At 31.1% G+C, this 26,104-nt stretch overlaps 1 protein-coding gene across 1 annotated transcript; it reads left to right on the top strand.

Moving 5' to 3' along the window:
• Positions 1 to 3,731: 3,731 nt before the first annotated feature.
• LOC149907076 (uncharacterized) lies at positions 3,732 to 24,373 on the top strand. The gene is made up of 3 exons (XM_090104151.1): positions 3,732 to 3,809; positions 23,248 to 23,440; positions 23,871 to 24,373. Exons 2-3 carry the CDS (start codon positions 23,260 to 23,262, stop codon positions 24,176 to 24,178), a joined length of 489 nt encoding a protein of 162 aa, XP_089960277.1. The 5' UTR covers positions 3,732 to 3,809; positions 23,248 to 23,259; the 3' UTR covers positions 24,179 to 24,373.
• The last annotated feature ends 1,731 nt before the right edge of the window (positions 24,374 to 26,104 follow it).

Genomic DNA, 26,104 nt, shown 5'->3' with positions numbered 1-26,104 from the left:
TTGCTTATCTGTGAACATTAATTTTAGCAATCCATTTGAAGTTTCAAGATAATTTCGCAAACGGCAACTAATCGGGCAACATGTGTTTAATAATAACTATAATATGGAATATATTATCGTAATTGGTTTTTCTTGTAATCATCAGGTGGTTAATGAAAGAAACATGATATGACATAATCTAGTTTTTATTATGTTTGTATTTATAAAAGTAGCAGTTTAGTTGCACACTAATAAAGTTATGCCCGATCTTAACGAGACAAGGATCTTGGTAGTTCATTGACGATTCGTAAAGTTTTAATAAATAATAAAGTAATTATAAATTAAGTTGCGTAAAAAAAATGAGAAATGAGTATGACTTATTCGATATTATTAAAAAGAATACTGGTTCTTGTAACAAAATATTATATCATGTAAAAACAAAACAATGCAATGCATCTAAATTGCTCTAAAACATCATTTGACTGAAGTAGATGTCAGAAACTAGAAAATATTATGTTTTTTTGTTTTTATGTGCAACCTTATCTTGTATGAAATCTCTGAATTAATATATAAATAAATAAAGCAGATGTCATCTATTATGTAATTAGTTTTAAGTCCTATGATTTAAAATATAATAGCATCATTCTTAACAAAACTTGAGTATTTATACCGTTAAATACCCATAAATTTTAAACTTAGTTACCTACGAGTTTGAACTCACAAGATCTGATAGAGGTTCCGCTTTGGGGAAACTATTAAAAGCCTAAGGGAAACTGACTTTGAATTTTCTATCCATACGTTATTATTATTAATTGTTTTAGTTAGAAACTTTCGATCGTTATAATTAATATTAGTGGCTTGCGAGCAACAATTACTTATATTTTATTAATACATATGTGGATTATTATAAAATATTTTTGCTCGGCATTATAATAATTATTAATAAAAATAATATTTAAAAATAGCTAGGTACATACACATCATGATTTTTATTTCATCAAGGTGGTATAATTATGTATGTCGATTTTTTAAATGCATTTTTACATTTATTTGTATCAAAATATTTATTTATCCTTATCCCTTTCAGACTAAACATACTTCTATTAGAGCGCAAACTTTAATTATAATCACTTATTGCTCTAAACTTGCATTGCAAGCCATTCATAACCAGGCTATATGATCGAGTATGAAAGTGTCTCTATAAGCGTAGTTACACGGGCCGCACCGCAATTTGTCCGAAGGCCCGTGCACTACAAGAGCATGAGTGCCTCCGGGTGTAAGTAGCTCTAATAGCGGCGATTACAGAGCCCACACACAGCCAGCATCTTAGATAAGCCAATATCACCCTAATAGCCCCACAAAACGGAATATTTACGATCTACTTTCCTATAATTATTACCCGTTTAATTTATCAGTTACCTATCGTATTGTGGAAGGACCATCCAAGTTTTAATTTTATCTCATCAAATGAATAAAATTCTGGTAGTCAGTTTTAATTAGCTTAATTAACGGAAGGTCCTCGCTATACAAGTTCAGCTCTTAAGTGTCATTTGCAAATTCACTTTTCTCTTACTAATGTTACAAAAAATAAACTTGGGAACGGTTCAAAATAATGTATATTTTCAGTGTTGAATATTCTAGAGTTTTATGCCTTGAAAAAATAATAACTTACTTTGTTGATACTTACAAAAGTTATACAGTTAGACTTAATTCCTTTTTTTCCTTTCTAATTAAAAGCAAATAAAACCGTATTGCTGTAAAATTCCCTTTGAATGTCCTACGATTTTCTCTCGAGATGGAATAAAAGGAATAAGTAATAACTTAATCATGTGGGCATACGGTCCTTGATATTCTATTTTATTTAAGTCAAAACAATATACAACAGATCTCTACTAGTAAAATAATTTATATTCTCATGAATCGCTCCAATTATTATCTCATTAATTACGTCTGCAGATTGATTTATTGGCAATAATAAGCTACAATTTCTTTCTCTTATTTTTGCAAATAATTTTATTAGTTAGAACGTTTAACAGAGTTTTAAATTTGGTGGTTAAAGCAAATAAATCCATTTTGCTCGCTGTTATAAAATAGTTCCACGATATTTCATATTTGTATGTAAAGTTTACACTTATCAGAGCCTAACAAGGGATAAAATGTCGAAAAGCAAATAAATCATGGATTTATAAATTTCGTCGCCTTCCTTGGGGACCTTGTTATGATTTGTTTATTGTTTGCCTGTGTCCAATTTAATTGTTTGCCTATCCCTTCGCAATATGCCCGTTAAACGTGTTTTATTGTCGCGTGTGTTTGTATACTTGTCATTATTTAAGGAGTTTGCAAAGAAAGGTATTGAATGTTAAATAGGTGTTCAAATACATAATCTAACTGCTTATTATTTACAATGTATCTTATAATAGATGTTATAGACTAATCAATTTGCGAATGCATCACTCAAATTAGTGGAACTCTATCATTTTGAAAGATTGAATAAATATTGAATGTTAAAGCGCTTTAAGTACCTTCCTGAGTAGGTTATAGAATTTACACTTTCTTTTTAATGTGTAAAAACTTTAAACAGATAAACCTCACGATAGAATTAAATAAAACAAAAAATGCCGTAGAATAAACTTTCAAATACTAAAAACTTATTTCATAATTTAGCATAGCTCTATTATATTTTAATATAATTTTTTAGTATATAATTGACCACTCATAAACATTTTAAGCATATTATATCATCAATATATCATACTGCAGATGTATTTTAATAAAACCATTTCAGTCTTAAACAACACGAGCGAATTACGTATCGTGAAAACAATATACGGAGAAGTCACAAGTTCAGGGACTTAATCAAATGGCGATTAGCCTATCATCAATCTTCGGACAACAATAATCCTTTAACTAAGATGCAAGGATAGGGAATAAACCAGGGAATACATTGCTTTAAGTATACAGAATCCTATATCGCAAATTCTGCAAACTACAATTTAAAAATAAATTGAAGAAATGTTTATTTTACTTTTATCGAGTTTCGTTTAAAGGAAATATGATATTTTATCGTTTCGTTTAAATCTGTATTAATATTGAAATATAAGGTTTTCAATTTTCATTTTACATGAATTTCATTTCAATAGCCTATTTATGTCTTACCGAGTAAATATTGGATATGAACTGAATTCAAGTTACATTCCGTGGAAAAGCCCATTCGTACAAAATCCTCTAAACAAAATTCGAATAATTGTTATTAATAAATATAAGCAAACAAATCAAACAACTGCATGAATCACACTCGGATAATATACTTATCTACTATTCCAAGTCAGAATATTGTGCGTTTCATAATTAAATTTATACACATTCCAATGTAACAAAAGCTTGCGGATTCATCGTAATTCACAGGAATAATATACAAGGCAACAAAACGAGTGGGCGACACTACAGCGAACCTTAATCAAACCATAGTTAATAGAAAGAGACGCGCGACGCGGCGCGTAGGCAGAATCATTTTCGATTGGAATCGATGGCTCGATGCTTGAACATCGATACATCGATACCAATTGATTAAAGCCGAGATCAAAGATGTGCTTCCGCATGACGGCGGGCAATCGTACCCCCACTGATAGATTAACGAGACGCTTCCTACACGAATACTAACGACAGCAGAAAATTACTAAATCGATACACGATAATCGATCTTATTAAAACCGAACAAATGTCAAACTACAGTATCTATTCGTTCTCGAATGATCGCATTCATATGTGAAGTTGCTTAACGTTTATCCGACTTCGCTAATCAATGCACTAAACCTGTTCGGAACAGAAATGTAAGTATTTATTAATTTGTTGTTTCTGTTTTCAATTCCAGTTCCCATGCGTACTTTAATTAAGCTTTAAACATTTCATTCGGCTAACTAAGCAGATATTGTTCTGTGATATTTGTGGCTTTTCATATGTTGGATACATTAATTGTAATGAAGAAGATCGAAGTATGTTATTGTGTAGTTGGAAAATTCTTGGTTCTGTTTTCAGTTCAATAATTTCTAAATATTTTGAATAGAACTGTATAAAAAATTAAAAAGTGCGATTTGTAGAGGCGATAAATTTATAATGGAGATATCACAGATTATAAACACAAATCTAATAGAATCGAACAATCGTATCAACGCAGTACGTATTTCACATTAGCATAGCTAATTATCTACGGTTACAAATTCGGCATTAACGGGGTACACCAATATATCAGTGCTCTAATGAAATCGCTCTGTAATCCCACTCAACAATTTACGAGCCGAAAATTGGGGGACACTCGCTGTTACCGTATTCTACGTTCATTTAATTACTCTAAATTTGAAATATGCTAATGTTCGCGTATTAGGTGATGTGATTAACCTTTAGTGCAACCGAACTAATAAGCGCTCGAAATAACTGACATTTCAGCGGCTATCATCATTTGGAGTTATTTGCGTCGAATGTTTAGCAAACAAAAATGCATTTCCATATTCAAATTCAAGTCTAAAAGTGACTCGTTTTACAAACTGTGGTTTTACCATCAATCAAATAAACGTAAAAGGTCAATTAATGTGATTTGAACTTTTATCAATATTCATTCTTCTTTTATTCCGATGAATGATAGAAAAATTAATCAGTATCTATACAACTTATGAAACCGCCACGTTAAATATAAAGTGTCTATCTTATCTACACATTACAAACGGTCTGCCAAATGTCATTTACATATAAATCGCTGCAATTATTTATCTCACATCATCTCAAGAATGATGTATTGAGAGATGCTAGTGTTCACAAATTCGTGTCGAGTCAACTGTTAAGGGTTAACTGGCTCTGAACGCTTATCACGATCTCCATCGGTGACCCAATAGTTTTAATGAAAGTCAACCGAGTAGTGGAATCGATTAGTCCCATCTCGCTTGATACCATCACTAGTTTGCTGGGACGGACTGTGATGGGGAAAAGCTGAATCTTAGTACCTTGTATGAAGCTTAAACTTTATAAATTCCTATCGTATTTTCTGGTCATCGTATTTTTTATCATTTCATTCGGTTCCATTTCACAATTTCCGTTCAAATTGTGTTACTCAGTTGCTAAAACTTGTAACTAAAACTTGTAAGTAACGTTAAACATTATTTTAACTACTTTGAACTACAGTGTTAGATTAAATTATAAGCAAGTAGGTATCTAAATATTTTCTTATTTAGTATAGTTTTTCTACAGCATAAAGTTGGGGCTCAATCGGTAGAGGCCCCAGCAAAGTCCGGCCCTTGCAAAAGCCACTAGTTAGCTATCATTGTCCGTTTAAGCCCCGTTACCGGTAGTCTAGAGATTAATGATAGAAGTTTCATTGTTTGATACGATAGAAAAATCTATTGAATCTACATCGTCCATCAATGACAGAGTTCGACTTGAGTGCGTATTGTTTGCTATGAATAATTTAAGCTCGATTTTTGTGCAATTTTGCTTAGTGGATTTGGAATTAATTAATGAGGTAGGATTAATGGTTGTCGCATTGTTTTTGTTTAGCCGTTTCTTTGTTTTTTTACGGTACTAACCAAAATTGAAAATGTCAATAATTATAAATAAATACAAATGAAAATTTTATTGTTTATTTGTTAATTACCTATATGTTTTTACATTTCTAAAATACATACTAAACGAAACGAAAATACTAATTTAGGCTGGTGCAATTAGTAATCAGAAAAATTAAAACATATCTTTGGGCCAAATTACAATTCTGATAAAATTTTAAAGATTCTCAATTTTATCAATAAATCAGATAAACACAAACAAGTTATAAATCAATTGAAAGTATGCCAATATTACAAGAAATGTATTCACAAAAACAATCAAAAGCGATAACCATGTGAATTAGTTTAATGCATACGTCAAGTTTTAACTGCATGGTGTTTACAATTTAGCCTAAATATGAGATCATTTAAATAAATGATATAGGTAGCTCCGAAGTGTGTACTGCCGGCGGACTTCCGAAAAACATATCCGTCTGCTTCCCAAACCTTAGAATATGTGCCAACCGTAGAGAATCCTGACGTTTTATATTTTCCACTATTTACTTCTTGAGATTAAATTCAATGCGGCATAGATAGTGGATGCTCCAATCTTCTCTCTGCGGAAAATCTTTTACTTTTTAATATGTTTTGCCCCACATATGAAAGGAGCGTGCACTAAAATGTTTTAATATTTTAGTGGACTTGATAGTTTCGTATTTTTCTTTGATGGTAATATTTAATATTAGCTGATTAAATATAATATCATTTATTCATTCGTGATGAAGATTTTTCTGGTATTAATATCTTGATAATTTTATTAAAGTAAATGTGACAGTTGTTACTGTAATTTATCACTAAAATTAAAGACCTAAACGTTACGTTTTGTATTTAATATGTATTATGGAGTTAATCTATCGTACATTTAATATAATAGAAAATCTGTTTTTCTAGAGTTTTGACATGGACGTATAAAAAAAGACGGACGGTATATCGCTTAAACATTGAGTGAAGCCTAGTAATGGCGGCGAAACATCCATGTGTGTGTGCCATGTTGCCATGGCAACAGCTGTCCTGATGACAATGGCGGCTGTATTTTTTTCTATAAATTTTGCCGTAATAATTTTGTCATTAAAACATAAAAGAAATAACTTGCTTCCCTGTGGAATGTAATCCCTTGTGTTTTGTTATTTAAAATTGTACTGTTGCGACACCATTTAACCACGCAAGACGGCATTTTAAATATTTTTTGTGAAACAGTGACGCAGTTAATCAGTCGGTAGTTCACGACGTAATGGCGGCCGACTAGCTTACTATGGTGAGAGTGTGTGCGTGTTTATTGTCTTGACACGATCGCTAGCTTACTATGGTGGCTTCACGTTGTTTGTTCGTAATACGGCGTCCGTCTTTTTTTATACGTCCATGAGTTTTGACATATTTTATCATTTCTAATTTTAAAATATCGTTATTTTTTAGCATATACGGATTAGGTATATAACTACAAAAACAGCTGCATAAAGAGCCAATATGTGCATTGTGCAATAATTTATTAAAACAGAAATTCACAAAATCTCTTAAACCCATTGAGGTATTATTACTAGATACGTATAGAGAGGACACCACGAACAAAATCTTTGCTACAAGCGCGGCGGCGCGGCTAGTGAGTCATATTTGTAGATATTCTATTGATATTGATATTATATTTGACGACGCGGTTGGCGCAGTGGTAAAGTAACTGCCTACTGAGCCGACGGTCCCGGGTTCGATCCCCGGTCAGGGCAAATATTTGTGTGATGAACTCAATTATTTGTTCTTGGGTCTGGGTGTTATTATCTATATATGTATTTATTAAATATTATATTTATCGTCGCCTAGTACCCACAACACAAGCCTTAATTGAGCTTACTGTGGGACTAGGTCGATTTGTGTAATAATGTCCTGTAATATTTATTTATTTATTATTTATTTATTCTGCCTCTTATTACTTATAAATTAAAACCAATCAATGTAACAAATAAATATTGTTTATCTTATTAAAAAAATATGAATAAACTTATCAATTAAAACCAATCAATGTAAGAAAACAAAAGGGTTTGAGACGATTAACTCTAACTCTTGTTACAAATAGTGTAGTAGCGATGTCCTCTCTAGTACGTAGTATATAGTAACTCAATGCTTAATCCCAAAGTTTTAACACAAGATATTTCAACATTCGGTGCTACGCCCATTTTAGTTGGTCAGTTAGTTTGAAATTAATTTCGAAGTTTGATCGAAAAATGTTTCCTCAAAGTGAGTTCGTCGTGGGGAAGTCACCGCAATACTGTCTGCTATAACAATAGGAAATGAAATGGACGATATTTTGTGTGAAACTTAGGACAATATCGGTAAGCTGTGGCTGTTGTGTTGTGAAATCAATTCAATTAATATCTAGGCTCTGTATATGAACTTGGTGTTAGAGAATATATGCTTCAATTGAAATTTTTTCTATTCTTTATAAATTTATATATTTTATAAAGCAATTGAATGCCATAAAACCAAAAATATCAATTTCAACAGAAAAGGTCGCGTTCCATCGTTACAATATTGTATTCACTGAAAAGTGTTTCATATTGATTGAGATGGTTGTTTATCACCGCAATAGATGGCGCGCGGTGTGTCCCTTAGACACAAAACTGAAAGAATAGAATAAATTCGATTGCTCTGGCGGGTCACGAGTGGCTGAATTTGTCAGGTATCCGCCCCGGAATGGCGCGAAAGGATGCGGGTTCGAGTCCCGCCTCGTGATCGAATTTTTTCTATTCTTTATAAATTTATATATGCTTTAATTTAAGATTTTAATATATGTAGAATTTTGTCACGTTCATTGATCAAAAAATTTTACAATACAAGGTTAAAAAAATGGTCAGGTATACCGTAGTTGAAGCGATTAATGCATGAACATAACATCGGGTTTTACTGTGTGCCATATAGACGAAAGAGACAAACAGTCATGATTTAGCATGGCACATTAATGGCTAATCACCTTGTCAATAAGGGATATCGAACAATAAAACAGATGTGAACTGCATCTGCTCGGCAATCCGAAAAGGGTCACGGGGCTTCATATTTCATGGTTTCGCGTTATAAGACAATGAAATGTTCTCTTTGTTATTTACACAATATGTATGGAAATCCTCAAAAATACGGAATTACTTTACTGTGTTAAATGATATCATTCATTATAACTTTATAAGATTATGTTAAAAGATATTGTGTGTATCACAGTGAATTGTTATAAATTGTACGTATAGCATAAGCTGTTGAATCATCTATATTTTTATCAGCTCTTTAAATTTTTCTTATCACAAAGAAATATCCTATTAATATAAGTATATGGAAATTGCATAAAATTTTATGAAAAACCCTACTCATGACACATACCGATATTTTTTTTGTAAATTATAAACCCAAAATATTTTATGGTTGCTACAGTAAACTTTATTTTGGTATAAAGTCACTTTAACTTTTAATAAATTAAATAATAAATATTAATTATTATAATTATAATAAATTTTTAAGTGGTCGGAGTATAAATTAACCCAACGTGTAGGGTAAAAGCCGGATAGTTGCGCCACTTTTCAAAAAAGCTATATTATGAAAAATTATGTACTTAATAAGAATAATGAAACATGTATATCAAAAGATAGGTCTTTAAACCATCATATTAGCCTATTTTATTAAACATAATTATTAAAGGTTTTGAGTAAATCCTGTTTTATTTGACCTCTCAAATGAAGGATAGTTGCCTAATCTAGCGGATAGTTGCCTATCGTAAATAATACTTCAGAGGATACTTGCCTCGTGAGGGGATAGATGCCTCACAATATTTTTTTAAATAAAAACAAATTTATATCAATTCACTTAATCAGTCTTTATTATTTGTTTTGCTTTTTAATTAAGAACTAATCAACATTATACATTTTTTTGCTATAAAACTATAACAATATAACAAAAATAGCCTCTAAATTAGTTATAATCACATATTAGTAAAATTATTGATATTTATCTTAAAGATAGAAGAAGAATATGGCAATCAACTTTGGCATTAATCATCAGAAGCGAGGGATTTCATCTTTCCACATCGCATGCAATACAGTTTCATCCATGTTAAATATTCCATCTGGTTTAACCAGCAATTCATTCTCAGTTAAGACAGTAGGTAATAAGTAGATCAAAAAATTTTGCAACGTCTTCTTGTTGAGACCCCTCGCTCTTTCAATTGATAAACCCTCAGCTTGCCTCAAAACAATTTCGGGATTTCCTTCCAGAAAGCTTTTTAGCCATTGTGGCCCAGCCGTTATGCTTTAACCCCAAATTTTCGGCAAACTGGTAAGCTAGCTGACGAATTGTATTTCTTTCAGGAGGAAATCCTGCGTCTCCGAGCTTTATATGAGCGTATTTATGAGTCACTAGTCTGTTTTCATTTTCAAAATCTAGGACAGGGTATTTTCCTGGAAGTTAAATAAAACATTAGCGAAATGAATTATGTACCGGCACGGAGATGCCTTATTACCAATAAAAACGCAATTATATTAATATTTGCTAGTGAAAGAATTTGTAGTTGCGGATAGTTGCCCCGAGAGCAACTATCCGCACAAGTTTCTAAGGCGACTATCCTTTTTGATACGGATACTTGCCCTTTTTATTTGCGAAATAAATCAACAATATTTTGCAAAAAAATGTAATTAACAGTATAATTTAAAGTCTAATGCACGCAAAGAAACATAAACTATATTGAAATCACAATTAGTAACAAAAATATTCAATACAAATGACTTACCAATATAGTTTCAACGCCTATCGAAGTTTCACCGCGGAACAATTTCGCTCGCACAGATGAAACGCGTGCGTCTACACAAATGATTGACGTGGCACTGAGGTCTGCGGGAGTGGTTCTTACAACTATAGTAAAGCGTTATTGCCACTAATGTCCGTAACATAGTGTATTCGAAACTGCGGCAAGTATCCCACTGGCGCAACTATCCGGCTTTTACCCTATTACAAATCTACTAACAAAATATAAATAATATCACATAAATAAACTAATACAGTAGACATTTATTACAATTAAAAGCTACCTAATGTTCGAAAGTTATTCTTTTATATTATAATTTATAAATTTATAAGGTATCTTTACCGAAATCCCCGTGTGCATAAGCATTTACGGGTAAGCTGAAGCAATAAATATCCTAACTCCAAAGCTACAAACTACCCATATTACCCGACTCGTTAATAAATTAACCTCACTCCAAGAGATCCTTTACCTCGCGCCACCCTTACAAATTTTCAGTTTATAATTAACTGCTTCATTATATACCTGTGTTAGAAAGACGTCGAATGTAAATTCGCCTTAAATTATACAGCTTACGTACCTTTACTTCATGTTACTTGTATTGTGAATGTGTATTTTACGCGCAATTTTGGTACCGAAAATTCAATTCGTAATTTCTGACGCTGAGCTATTTTTGTTACATTTTTATACAAATCCTAAATTAGTTTCAGTTCTTATGATAATATCTAGTACCTGATATAAACACATTACACAGTTCTGATAGTAAATAACTTAAATCTAATTATATCTAAATTAAAATTACATCCTCCCTCGTATATATTTGAGTTACTCACCTGAGTTTTATGTGCAATTATTATTCAATATCGCGAAATCGCGAAAGCCATTTTTTAAAACTCTACGAGAAAAAGTAATAAAAGCGTAAATATGCTGTACCATGCTACGCCGAAAAGTTTATTACGCACCGTTATATATATTTAATAACTGTCATCGAACAATGTATGGTTTTCATATGAAAGGTTAATATTGGTTTAGTATGTAGATTTTTCTAATTCCCTACCAAGGCAGCGTCGGGTATGAAATGTATTTTATTTTTACGTCATCGTAAATCTTCTCTCGCAAGCCGTAAAATGAAAGAAGCCTTCAGTCCCGAGTAGCTACTGAAAGATAAATATTCCACATAAATTTCGCATTTTCAACAATATCATGTTATAGGTATCTATTAGACATAAATATGGGTACCGGGAACCACGCGCCATTTTGTAAGTTTTTGAAGAAGAACTGAAAAATATCGTTCCACAGAATAATGCTGTTTGATTTACACTGAATCGTAGAAAATAGAGGAAAATTGAAGTTATTATTTTCAATATTTCTACCAGATTTATGTATGATTGAATTATGAAGTTATATTAAATTAAAGCACTTGTAGTTTTCTATAAATTAAAATTAATTATTACAGTGTTATTATTTTACGTTTGTACTTCATTCAAATTCTAAATTAACCCAAATTATATTTCATACTCTAAATCATATTTATACGTAAACTTACCTTTGACTTTCAACTTCTTGACTTTGTAAGACAACCTGCAGGGCTATTGTCTAATTTTGACACATTAAGTGATCAACATAGTTTTGATGATCACTGAACTTTGATGTCCACTAAAAATTTAAAGATTTGGTATTGCGTATCTTATTAAGTGGACATCATGTCACGGTGTATTACGGTGCTTATCAACGATGACACCGAACGTCACTATTTTTTATCGACATTATGCAGCAAAATTAAAAATATATACATTTGGTCGTATATTCCATAAATACGTGAGCATATTTAAATCTTACGTGTTATATTAACCGGAACACTTGGGATTTGAAATGTTTACTCTTATATGGCGCTAAATTCATAACACTTTTGAATTTTGGTCTGTCTACAATTACAATTTTGGTCATCGTCTTGTGTACACAAGTGTATTTGAAAGTTAGAAACAGTAACAAATGAATAAAACTGAGGTAAGTCTTATAACCCTTGTTTTTAGAGAAATATTAACATTAATTTAAATATAAATTTGAAAATTTTTAATATTTGTATCCTTTATATTGCTTTGTATGATTTATGAAATGTTTAACAAAAATCTATTTTAAAGTACTTACATCTAATAAAATGTAAGTTATTTATTTCAAGCACAATTATATTGTCTTTATATCTTTAACTAATCTCTTTTTGAAAATGACTATTCATGAGAGCTTCTAAATTAGATAGATTTGTCGGAAAACAGTACTTGAGGAGAATTAGGTAAATATTATTTAATTCCCATTAAATTATCCATTATTTTTAAATATACTTGTTATTGTAATAATGTGTTTTACCTTTCTATAAACTATAGATAGTTAGTTGAGTAACAAGTTTATATAATTAATTGTGACAATTTTTTTTAATGTATTGAAATCGAAAATAGTTGCTCTAGTTGCTCAAAGAAACTACTGACTACAATATTTAATTTTGAAAATGTAAGTGAATTATTATGCTATATTGTAATTTCAGTAAGCCAAGATGAGAGAGTGCCTCGTTGGGCCTATGAGTTGGAAAGCAAGCGATTGGCTGTTGAGGAAAGGCATACAGCTGCCAAAGAAAAATTAGCTGCATCACTTACCTACCAAGATACAGGAAGATATATACATATATATATTAGTAAATAAAAATGATTTTAAATAGTGTAATTTATTATTATTAATTACTAGCGGTCCGCCCCGGCTTCGCCCGTGGTACATAATATTTACGTTTTCTCTACATAAGAACCATCCTCGTACTTCAAGGAATGTAATAAAAAAAGAATTATCGAAATCGGTTCAGCCGTTCTCGAGTTATGCGCTTACCAACACATTTTGCGATTCATTTTTATATATAAGATTTATAACTCTATTCTGAGTTTTTCATAAATAACTGTCTAGATTTAACTAAAAATAACAATTATTGAATTAACACAATCTTTATGGTGTAAATTTCTTTAAAAATAAATAAAAAATATTTTTTTAGGTATCAAAAGTTTAATTACTTAAATACCTTGTCTTAACTATTACCTAATTGACAACTACATCACATTTATATCAGAGCATTAACAATGTATTATAATTTATAAATTATACAAGAAATATTGTCATATTCGATTAGAAGCTATAATATTATCTAAGTAAGAAAATATGTTTAATCACAAATACAAGTATAAATAATTTTCAGTTAAAACTAATACATTTTTAAGCACAATAAATATTTATTTAACATATCATCTTCTTGAATTCCATAGTCTCTGTACTAATATTGTTCTCTGGTAAGATCTTGTATAACCTCAACTATAGCATCCTCTCCTCTAAATCCTGAGACATGCCTGTATTTCGGGTATTTTGGCATTCTGCATATTTGCAATGTTGTGCAGGACAACACATGCATTCACTATTTTACCAGCAGTAACTGGATCATAATGAAGTACTCTATGGGCCAACAAACAACTCCAACGTGCTTTGAATAACACTAAACACCGTTCAACAGTATTCCTGACAAGGCAATGAAGGTTGGTATAGTATTCTTCAGGTGTCCCCAGGTCCGGCTCCTAATATTGGTGTCATCATCCAGGGCCATTGCGCATATCCTGAGTCACCTAAAAACAGGTATAATATTTTATACTCTATGCATACTTCATATGATGCTCACAGAAATTAAATGAAGATTTAGTATTTAATGATAATTATTGTTTCACATACATTATGTTTAATTTGGAATCACATAACTGAAAAGATATACATTAACATAGACTAATATTAGTCCATGACATTAATTATTGTATTATTTTCTATGTAGGTATATCTAAGTATTTAAAAATGAGTTATTAATGTCTTTTAAACCTAATACAGATAATTATTAATGTTGAATAGTAATTTTATTGATTTGTAAGTCATCAGTAATAAATTACACATAAAAAAGGAAAAACAAAAGACATGGATATTTTTAGACTTACTATTAATACATTCAATGAAGGAAAATGTTTCCTATTTCAACATCTCCACCACCAGTTGAAAACCAGCCTTTGTCAAACGAAAATTCGCTATAAATTCTCTTTCAGGCTATAAAGGATCACCACAGGATCACTAGCATCACGTAAGCGTCGCCTTTCAATTCTTAATGCTTTCCTCTTTCTTTCTTCTTCCGCAAATCCAAGTAAAAAAGCACGGGCCATACTTTATAAATTATATGGATACCTACGCTTCTATTGCTCAGTAAAAACCTTTTGGAAAAAAGAAAATGGCTATATATTACATACTTAAAAAATTATTATCTATAATCATAGTTGATAGTACATATTAACTCAATGTTATCTTTATATTTTTTGTTGATTATAGTATAGAAACACTTGAAATAAGACGTTAAATCATATACGTGCTATTCTTCCTATATTTTGTTCATATATTTTTAATATTTAACTTATCCGGATTATAGTGTCGATCACTGAGAATTTACAAAACACTGCTCAATACTAGTTCCTTTCACAGCAGATAAAAATAATATAGTGATCAACCTTTTGATGGTCACTTGGCTTACGGAATACCACTTTATAAACTATCGATACAAAAACACCTGTCAAATGTGTTACGGTGGCTTTCAAGTTGATTTGGTGCTCATGACGTCATTTCAGTTGATAACATAAAATAGCCAATACGAAAAACATGGTTTGACAAGAAATCGTTGAGCACCGTGCAAAGTTATCATCACTATGAAATGTCAAATGAGATACGCAATAGCCCTGCTGGTCAAAGATATTTTACGAAACAATGTTACACAAACATGTCTTGGCAACAATTTTGTTTCGAGCATCATAAATATATTAATTAATTTTCATACGTAAATAGCTTTTCACTGAAATTACCAAGTAAAGGGGCTTCTCAAATTGAAGACATCTAAAGCTTACACACGGAGGTGGATTGAAAATAATCCAAGTAGAAAATTAATCCTTGATTACGTCCCGCTCCCGTTTAGATTTGGGAATCATTACGGCCTTACGATTGTTAGAAGAGACATTTAAATTTCTCTCCCACCTGGTTCTAAATTTAGATATTGAAAAACTTTAATTTAAATATGTATAATAATTAATATAATAATTTTGTAGTGGAATTTACAGAAAGATCAATCTTTATAATTTCTCATCTTCTAAGTAGCTTTCTGATACTCTTACTATTTATTCGTCATCGTAAAATAATGCAATTTTGTTTAAAAAGCCCTTTCCTCTTTGAAAAGTAAATTTTAGAAGGACATGTCATCATATATTATTATTATGAACGTTCTATAAATTTGTAACTCTATATTCGTCCCTGTATCTACACGTATGAAAACGAAATATTTTGCCCTTCTCTTAAGACCCTTTATCGCATCCCTAATTTGAAACCTTTGCCAAAACAAATTCCTTAACGTAAGCAAAGTTAGATAAGAAAATTGAAACATGTTGCTATTAACATTATCATTAAATTTTAACTACGAATTTTACGTTTTTAACTACGAAAATAAAACATTTTAGATTTATAAGGCATTAAATTTTTAAAGTAAGTTAAGTTTTCTAAAAATATCAAAACTCTTCTGATCAATCATAGAAACTTTGGTCTTAACGACAAAGACTCAAAACTTCCCTTTTTTAAGAATAACAGAATAATATAAACTAGTCCCATATAACTTTTAACACATAATTGACATCACGCAAATACAATTCAATAAAGTATTAAGCAAAAGCTTTATTTTTAATTCAACAGAACCGTAAAAAGATTTATTCACTTTATATATCCAGCAACACTGTACTAACATTAATTATTGACTATTGTTATACCGAACACGGAACAACTACAACCATGTTTATCTATTGTGCAACAGTACCAGCTTTGGATTACACAATCCCCAATACGATGTGGTTAATTTAGGTTCATCCAAGCATTTCTTATATAAATTTTACGGTCCGGCAGACACATCGAAATATCAATTGTGTCACGTGGCAATTTAAACAATCATTTAGGAACCCCTCACTAAAAGATCAATTTCGCGCTTGGACAAGTTTAATGTAAACTTAAGTGCGCGGGGGAGACGCCAAATGAAAGCAGTCCCTTGTGCTAACAAATGTCTTTGTTATTGAATTTTTCGTTCTTGTAACACAAAATTTGCAATTTTCACTCTCGATGACGCCTCGCCGTCTGCGTTATTTGAAGGTAAATAAACACATTTTAACTTCGTTCTTTTAATTTTTATGCGTGGGATTATCGTTATTTATATTTAGTAAAGCTTGCTTGTTGACTTGAGAGTTTAGTAGCAATTGAAGATGAAAAACGACATGCAACTACGTTTGGTGTAAAGTAACTAAAGGTCGATTATAAATATCCATGGACTTTTTTGTAGTTTAATAAATCGACCTTATAATAAACTATGTATGCAAAAGTACATATATTATATAATAACGCAATAGGCAATAGCAAGTATTTCTATACCTTATAATATGTTTTTCTAGTAGGTACTTCATGAGTCGTAATCACAGCCAAGTGTAACAAAATCGCTTCAGTCTTTTCTTCTTTCACATATTTCACATTTTCAGTAACCAACTTGTGAATTAATTATCAAGAAATTTATCTTAAAATCGAATTGTAGCATTTCCCACGAAAATAATTACTCATTCAACTTACACATATTCAATCTTCCATCACTAGGATTTCCCAGAATTCACATAGCTTTCTCTTTAACTTTTATAATTACAACGTTAATAGTTTAATCTTTATATTTTCCAGTTAAACTGAAACTCAACTTCAAATACTTACAACTTCTAACTGAAGCTAACTTTTATAAAATCTGTATTAAAGAGAAATCTCTGCAAATAACAGAGCTTCATCATACCATATGTTGAAGACTTCGCCACTTCGATGGAATGGAAAACTTTGATCGAAAACCGCACGGAGTAAGAAACTCGAGAAAATGTTCTGGAAGTTTCATGAATTTTATCAAATATGCTGAAACCAGCGCACTTCACGCAAACAAGACGAGAACACTTCGTATGTTTGAACGGGCATACCGCGGGGACGTTCGAATTTATACTATATGAAATCCGCTTAATACATTACCAACTTTCATATCTTCAGCATATGAAATGAGGTAGAAACTTATGATTTCATGAATAAATGTTGTAATCCAAAAAGATTTAAGTTGACTTTTATTTTCAATACTAATCGTTCAATCTTTTATCTAACTACTATAAAAATGTAAAAAGGAAATGTAAGTATGCCTTAGATTAATCAATATGACTTGCTACAGCGAAGACATTTTTAAAATCAATGTTATACATTTTATATTTTATAAAAGCTTGTAAAATATTACAACATCACTTTGTTACAAAAACACAACATAATATATGACGAAGCGCTAATAAACACGAAATTCAGTAACACGTTTCACAACCGTCATAAACAAAGAGACAAGTATGAAAAATACAAATAATTCACAGCGGCACCCACTTTATCTTTCACAGTCAGGTACAAAATTTATTTCCGTCCGAAATAATCTAAACAGCAGGTGCAAACCGTAACAGTGCGCCATTTGTTTGCCGTCAGTAAACTTCACCTCGTAACCCTAAAATCTAATTGGATTTAATTCTATTAACGAAGGTCCAAATGGGACCCCGTAATTGCGCTGACCAGGCTCCATTATAGGGCCGCGGCTGCGACATGTGATAGTGTAAAATATTTGTAAACGCGCCTATTAACATTGTTTTGCTAATAAGCGATACCCTTAACAGGTCGGATATCTCTGTAGCGACTCGTTGCTAGGACCAGGAAACCCACGTATGGTCACAGCGCTAAGTAGCAATACTTAATGTTATCTTTCCCATCTTGTCGGTTGAGGTGACTCTATTTTTGTTCCAGCTTAACATTATATGGACACTTAAGGACACTCTGGTCTGTGAAGTCTTGTTTAATAGAAATAAAATAACTAAAAAAAAATACTTTTCAATAGAAATAAAATAACATACTACCTAAGATTTAGTTTCATATTTTAATAATTCATATATTTGTATAGTTTGTACTTTGTGAGCTCTATCTGGAATTTACCTTTGCAAAGTTTAGTTAGTCTTCAATCAATAAAAACGTTAAATAGGGCAAGATAATTAAAAACATACTATATTTTTTTGATCTTGAATTTTAATGAATTTGTGTTAGTAGATTAATTATTGTAGGTATCACGCAATATTGATATAATTACATGTAATATGAATGGAACATAAATTCTCTTTGTGTAGAACAATATTTTATTTCTAATTCATCTTTAAAATCAAACATTATACATATCCTAGATAAGATTCATATGTTTCCTATATCCCCTTCTTCTATCCTATTTCCATGAATTTTCCAATGAAAAAAAATAGAACAAAGTCACGTCATATATTATTATAGGCATTGCACTGAAATGCCTCAATACGTATTTACGTATTGCATAGTAATAAATCCAGGTGGCGATTTACGTGCGCATACATCAAGTACCAACCAACACTAGTAGTTATCTCAATTTCAGCATTTGCACTACTTCAAGTGAAACACAGTAGCGGGAAATGCGATATTTAATCATGTATCTAATCAACTATAAATAATTATAATTTAAACATTTAATTTCCGTTTCTGTCCGCCTACTCATTATATTTTTTTTAATTTTATGAGTAACATTAACGACGAGGAATTTTTAGAATTTTAAAATCGAGTTTTATCCCTTTGCTTAGCTCGGGTGGTACCCGGGTTAAAATAGGTAGTTATTTTTTTCAAAGAAAATTAAAAAATAAATGGCTTTTCGGCTTTTAAATAGAATTGAGAAATTTTAATTATTATTTACTAACTTTTGGAAACAGTGTATCCAGCCGCTTTCAATGCACTGAAATATACTCGTTTTCGCTTGTAACTTGGACCGATTTTCTATTCCAAGAGGCTTAACTCCATTAGTTACGGTCAAAACGGTTACCCTTAAATATGCAAACCACAGCCTACGTTTCAATCGAACCTGTCGGACCTGACTCAAATTAAAATGAAACCTCTACCGATAGACTGTTGTAATTAAAATCACCACAAATATGACCATCGTTTGTCCAGTTTATCCTATATCAATAGGCTTGATAAATTGGGGCTTGAGGTCACTTTAAAATATAAATGTATGTATCTTGATTGAAGAAACAATAAATACACAATAACGATACTATCCTCTTCGTTATAATAAACATTAAAAAAACTTCTACATGTATATTTTTTTTTCATTTGATACCGTGACATTTCATCAAAAAATAAATATCATTTAATTAGTCTTCATTATCGTACATGAAATATAACTTTCTTCGTCAAAATTTGTTAATATTTTCTGCAATCGTTTTCTTTTTGGACCTCAATAAAACTTTGTAAGGTCCATTGTTAGTTATAAGAATCTACATCTGACGACCCACATAACCTAAGACATTATCTCCTTGTTATTGGAAAAAGGAAATTCCCGGAAAACTACATGATATAAAACATATTAATAACAACGAGAATGAACTCTCTTGACCTCTCGTATAACGATATTTTGTTATTTGCACATAAAATTTCCTCGTAGTACGTATGAATATTGAAAACGAATAAATAGAAAATTTTATTGTTTGCTTAATTCAGCAAATTTATAATTACTGTTTTATGTACCTGCTCTTAGCTCTTATACATCTAATATATAAAAATAAGTCGGGTTTTCCTTCCTGACGCTATAACTCCAGAACGCACGAACCGATTTCCACGGTTTTGCATTCGTTGGAAAGGTCTCGGGCTCCGTGAGTTTTATAGCAAAGAAAAGGTGTCTCTGGTGGCGAAACGGAGTTCGCCCGGTTTGCTAGTTTTTTATAAAAAAATGGTAAATAAAATTTTATTTTTGGCAATATGAGTCCGTAAACTATGGTTTATGCTTGAGTGTAAATAGAAAAGATAGTTTTAAAAACACAAATTTATTGAATAAACACATGCAAGTATTGTATTTACATCCTGATAAGTATACAAACTTCAATCTGTCCTTTTAAAGTCGGTCAAAATCAACTCTATTTCCGTCAATTACATACAAACATACAAGTGAAGCTAATATATGCGTAATAAAAAGAATACGATTAAATACAACAAAGTACATAATATTATGACTTATGAGAGATTTCCTTGTTTGCCCTGCCCCCAAACACCACTTAAATATTGTCAAATTCTAACATACCTATTTTTTGATAAAAGTTAAAACCATGACCCAAATTATATAGATAAAGCAAATTAAAATTATATTACGTATGTTGTATAAGCACGTGAAAGATAAATGTACCTATTTGATGTAATTTGATATCATTTATCTTATTTCTAATAACTTGGAATTTCTTACATACCTACTAACATTAACTAGCTTTCCATCGCGGCTGCACTCGCGTGGAATTTTGTCTTACGTCGATTTTCGAAGAAGATGCGTCTCGCAGTAGGACAGTATGATTTTTATGGCTTTAAATGTACTATTTGGCGTAGGTTGATCTCGTGAAAATTTTATTAAAAAAAACATTTAAAAATGGTTTTTTAAAATGAATCAGACATTCATTTTAATAGACCATTATTTAATGGCATATTTATTCTCGAATTTATTTTATATTCCCCAGTTACAAATATTAATTGGTGAAACCTGTGGGTGAGAAACCCTTAATTTATAAATTTAAAAAAAAAAGCTTCCCAGTGGTTTTTACGTAATTGTTTTTACGTGAAGCACATTCAAACAAACAAAGAATTAGACAAACAGAAGTAGATTTAACGAAACATCTTTTGAGGTCAACATGCTATGCTATATATAGCATTACTCTTTTTAGAAAATATATGTTGTAAAGAAATATATATTTCAGAAGAACCCACTTTGAACAGAAAGTTTATTATTTTTGTAAAATGTTTCCATAAAATTAGATAAATCGATATCCACTTCTCAGTATCGTGATAATATAACGGCAATGGAGATTTTATATCGGATCTTTTTATCAGCCATCCCACAAAAGTGCGATTTGTTCCTCAGTATTGTAAAATAGGTCGGTGAAGTGATTATGTTTCAATATTGTGTAGAATTGTGTTCAGTGCAAATATTAATTTACTCTGAATTAACTACATAAATCTCATAAATTATTTTTTAAGCTATTGCATAGCTTCTATCGCGGGCCTTGAGCGCGGGGACCGAATTCAGAAATTCCGTAACGAAAAAACCTCACGCTCCCCACTCCGACGGGCGCGGAGGTGTGGCTTGAAGGCATAGCATGCAATAGCTTTACCGCGGCAGTCCCCGAGTGCCACACGTCTTTTTTTATTCAATTTCGGTTATTTTGTTGTGGATTTGCCACATCTTTTCTAAAAGATTTGAAGAAATCTTAAATAGTTTTTTCATCACAATTGAAGCTAAATAGATAAAATTAATAATAATGAATGAATAGAAGTTCACGCATCGTTCATCAATTGATATTGATAAGAAATTAATCAATTATTACTTTCTTATATGATATATCTTTAAACCTAGAACACGTCATTTCTTTTCAAACATTAGTCGCGATAATACAACATAGAAATAATCAAAATGACCGTCGATCCTGAAAGTATTGTGAAAACTGAGGATGCAGTGTATGCCCTGCAGATATTTAAAGCAACGCTGAATATTATAGCTCATATTCTTATTGGTGTAGTTGTTGGAGCTTGCATTTTATTTTCATTTTCATATGGAATGCCTACGACACCTATTATGCAACACATATTGCTGTGTGCACTTGGGGTAAGTAACCGGTTAAAACAAACTCGAAACACTTAAAGTAAAAAATATTCAGAATAAATATCCGCGCTGTGTAACTGAATACAGATACTGAATTTTGACCTGAATATTAATGAGATTTTTTGCCCTACAAATCTATATATACTACTGATATCTATCCTAGTAATATTATAAACGCAATAGATTGTGAGGATGGATGTTTGTTATTCTTTCACGTAAAAACTACTGAACCGATTACAATGAAATTTAGTATATAGATAGCTGAAGACCCAGAATATGACATTTGCTTTTTTTTAATCCGGAAAGCCCTCAGGAAAGTTAACTGTGCTATTTTTTTTGAAAACGCGGGCGAAGCCGCGCGCGGGAATCTGGTTACGAATATTTTAATTTAATACATAGTCATACTAGTCGTAGATAATATTATGAATGTATAAAACGCGGCTTTACACAGTAAGCACGTGACACCTGACGTTATCAGCATTTAATTAAAATTGAAATCACGTTTTTCAGCCGTTAGTCTGAAACTGTTTAATTTGGTTATTATTTTTTGACTTTGATTTTGCAAGTATTTAGAAGTTAGTAAGAGCAAATGGTTCTAGCTGTGGACTTAGAAGTTTCTTTTAGACAACAAAGAATACGATCTAAGCAAAAATAATAATTACTCTGTAGAATTTTAATAAAAAAGCCATGAATGTCACATTCAAAATTCATAAATTAACTATAACGAATTGATTCATTGAGAATCATCTCATATTACCTAGTGCCTCTTTATCGCAATTAATTATTCAGAAACACAACATAATCTTTTCCCAAATTAAATACCACCAATACAAATTATGTGTTGTGGAATGTGAACAATAAATCATGTTCCAAAATTAATAACCCAATATACTGACCAGATAAAAAAAATCATTTATTGAACCAGTACCTATACATTACACAAAAAAGAGGACCCCAGACTTCTAATATAGATTTCGCTGTGTTTCAGGAGCCTGTGCCTTCCCGATACACTATATACAAAAGTACTATATTTGCAAAATATATATATAGACCTATTAATAATATTTATCTCATTACAGTACCAATTGTTGATGGCTGAAGCCATTCTCAGTCTATCCGCTGATAATGGATGGTCAGCAGTATTACGCTTCAGGGACAAACGCAGAGCTCACACTATTTTACTAGTGGTTGGATCAGCTCTTGCTATTGCAGGAACTTTTATCATGATGCTAGAAAATACCAACAACCTCGAAACTACACATGGTATATTGGGTAAGTTTTAAAATAAGAATTAGAATAAAATAAACTTGACCATGGGAATTACAACGATGTTTTATAGCAGTATTGTAAAAACCGACACGATGGGAGAATTCACCAGAATATTAGCCCTGATTTGTAGTAGAAATATATGTATTTTACTTCCCGAGTACACTATTTGAATTAAAATACTAAATAATTAGCAATTTATTAGTATTGTTAATTCCTTGTATACTACTGATCTTTCGATAGGGACTAATTTTTAACCCATTGAGCCCCAAACGGCCCGATCGGTCCCAGACACAATAGATTTTCTATTGTGTCTGTGGTTCCGGGGCTTGAGTTATTATTTCAGCTACACGATAATTTACTACAGATACAATAGATATATGGAAACAACTTATCTATCCTAACGAATATATGACATATTGCTTCTCATTTTTAGGTTTCGTAGCCATCCTGTTTACAACGGTGTGCCTTGTGAATGGTCTAATGTCTCTCTATGCGCACGAATGGCGTAAGTTCTGTCCCGGAAAGATTGCAAAGATAACTCATGTCTGTTTCGGAATCATCGCCTTTGCAACCGCGTCAGCCAGCTTGTGCTATGGATTTGATACTTTCTTCTTTAGAATGTGGGCGGGCAGCGCTCTTTCAGACACCCTTATTGGTTTCACTGCAGCTTTGACGACTATCATTATTATAAATCCTTCGATCACTTTCTATAGGAAGACCATGCGCTTTGTTAAGAGGTAACATTGTTTCTCTAATCGGGAAATGATACCTAATCTCGCGTGTATGTAAATTTTAAATTTGTAAAAAGAACCTTATAATGATTTATTTAAATAAGTAAATAATAAGCAAAACAAAATATTTATTATAGGCGATTAATTTTTGCTATGGTTAATTATATTATGTTGTATTTATACCAGGTGAAAGGTAAGACGTTAGACGAATTTAGACAGGAGCTTCTACTCATGAAACTGAAAACTTTTGTTCTACAACTTTGCTGAATTCGTAAAAAAAATGGACTTTGTAAGGAAACTTCGCTAATCAGCTGACCGATTTCCATACAAAGTCCAAATTTTTTTCTACGAATTCAGCAAAGTTGTAGAACAAAAGTTGTTCAGTTGCATGAGAAGATACTCCTGTCAAAATGCGTCTGACGTCTTACCAGTCCCCCTGTATATTAAATTATTATTATTAAGTGCGTAATTTCATTCTGAAAATATATAAGAATTATTTTTGTATTAATAGACCTCAACCAATGACACTCCATCGAGCAAAATAAAGGATATTTATTATTATTTTATATGCTTGTAGAATTGTATCTTGAGTTTGAATATGTGTTCGTACTTATACTCATTAAACATACATTTATTAAAAGCCAATCAATGCAATGATATTGCTGCAAATGATTAAAGACTTGCTTAATTCTACAACTAATAAAAATTACAATTTTAAAAATGTAATTGTATGTATAATATGCCTATTCCTTTATGCTCAATTTTTTCAACAAAAAATAAAATTTGATACCTTTATTTTCTAGAGCAATAATTATTATCTTTATTAAGAGGTTACTTGTTTGATGTAATTGTAATCCCTAAAGTTAAAAAGTTAAATAAAAATCTACAAAGCAGTAAAATGTTTTAATTTTAACCCCCTACTAGTGTGAAAAACATAACCTGATTTTTAATTTGAAAACCATTGTTGAAAACTGTAAAAATACACAAATATTTTACTTACATTTTTTTGCTCTTCTTCTAAAACATTAATTGTTTAATTTCAAGGATATAAGAAAGTTAAAAAGGTATGTAGAACTAAAAGACAACAATCAACTTAAAAGTATTTATTACATCATTCTAGTATAAAATTGTTTTAACAAAAGAGACAACTATAGGTCGATAATGCACTAATAACAATGCATACGTACGTACAAATTTCCTATGAAATATGCATTGCACAATTTACTTTAAACTTTAAAACCCATCTCATGAAATAATACATATTCATTACCTACGTTTAACATTATCTAACACCATGACAAATTATTATGAAGGTAAAAACAACATGTTTCTTGCATTAATGATGGTCTAAGATATGTATAGTGTTCATTCAATATTATAACAGAGAAAACATTGCTATATAAAGTATCACAAACTAAAAGAACACAGTCACAGTAGTCGCATTCTTAAAGTTGCTATTCCCTTAGAAAAAGTTCAAAACTATTTCATTTCTTGTTCTCTATATCTTTCTCTATATCATAACAAAGTATTACAATTTACAATAGATATGTTTAGGAATTATGTTTTCGGAATGAGAACAGAAAAATAAACTAATAGAACATTAGGGGAATTCCGGGTGTGGGGAGAGCAGTCAGAGCATCGTTTTATTGTGAGTATCGTGATCACATGAAAATAAACATTCATATTTGTTTAATCAATTACTGTTTAACATTATTGAATTTACCCGTTATCCGGAATTACCCTTACACTCGATCTTTTGGTTTAAGAAGTAACAAAGCTAGAAACATAGATTCAAAATATTACGAAATATTTGTGAAACGTCGAATAACGAGATAATGAATAAATCGCGTGCCAAACAAATGTTGCACTGCTTTGTATCCACAATCAATATTAACACGACGGCATTTCCTTTGATGCAATTAACTTAAAAACCGGT

This window comes from Colias eurytheme, chromosome 7 (assembly GCF_061535395.1).
Source record: "Colias eurytheme isolate Ceu_HAF_F1 chromosome 7, ilColEury1 Martin Lab GWU primary, whole genome shotgun sequence".
In the NCBI taxonomy this organism is placed as follows: Eukaryota; Metazoa; Arthropoda; class Insecta; order Lepidoptera; family Pieridae; genus Colias; species Colias eurytheme.
This window is presented reverse-complemented; position numbering and strand designations above follow the sequence as displayed.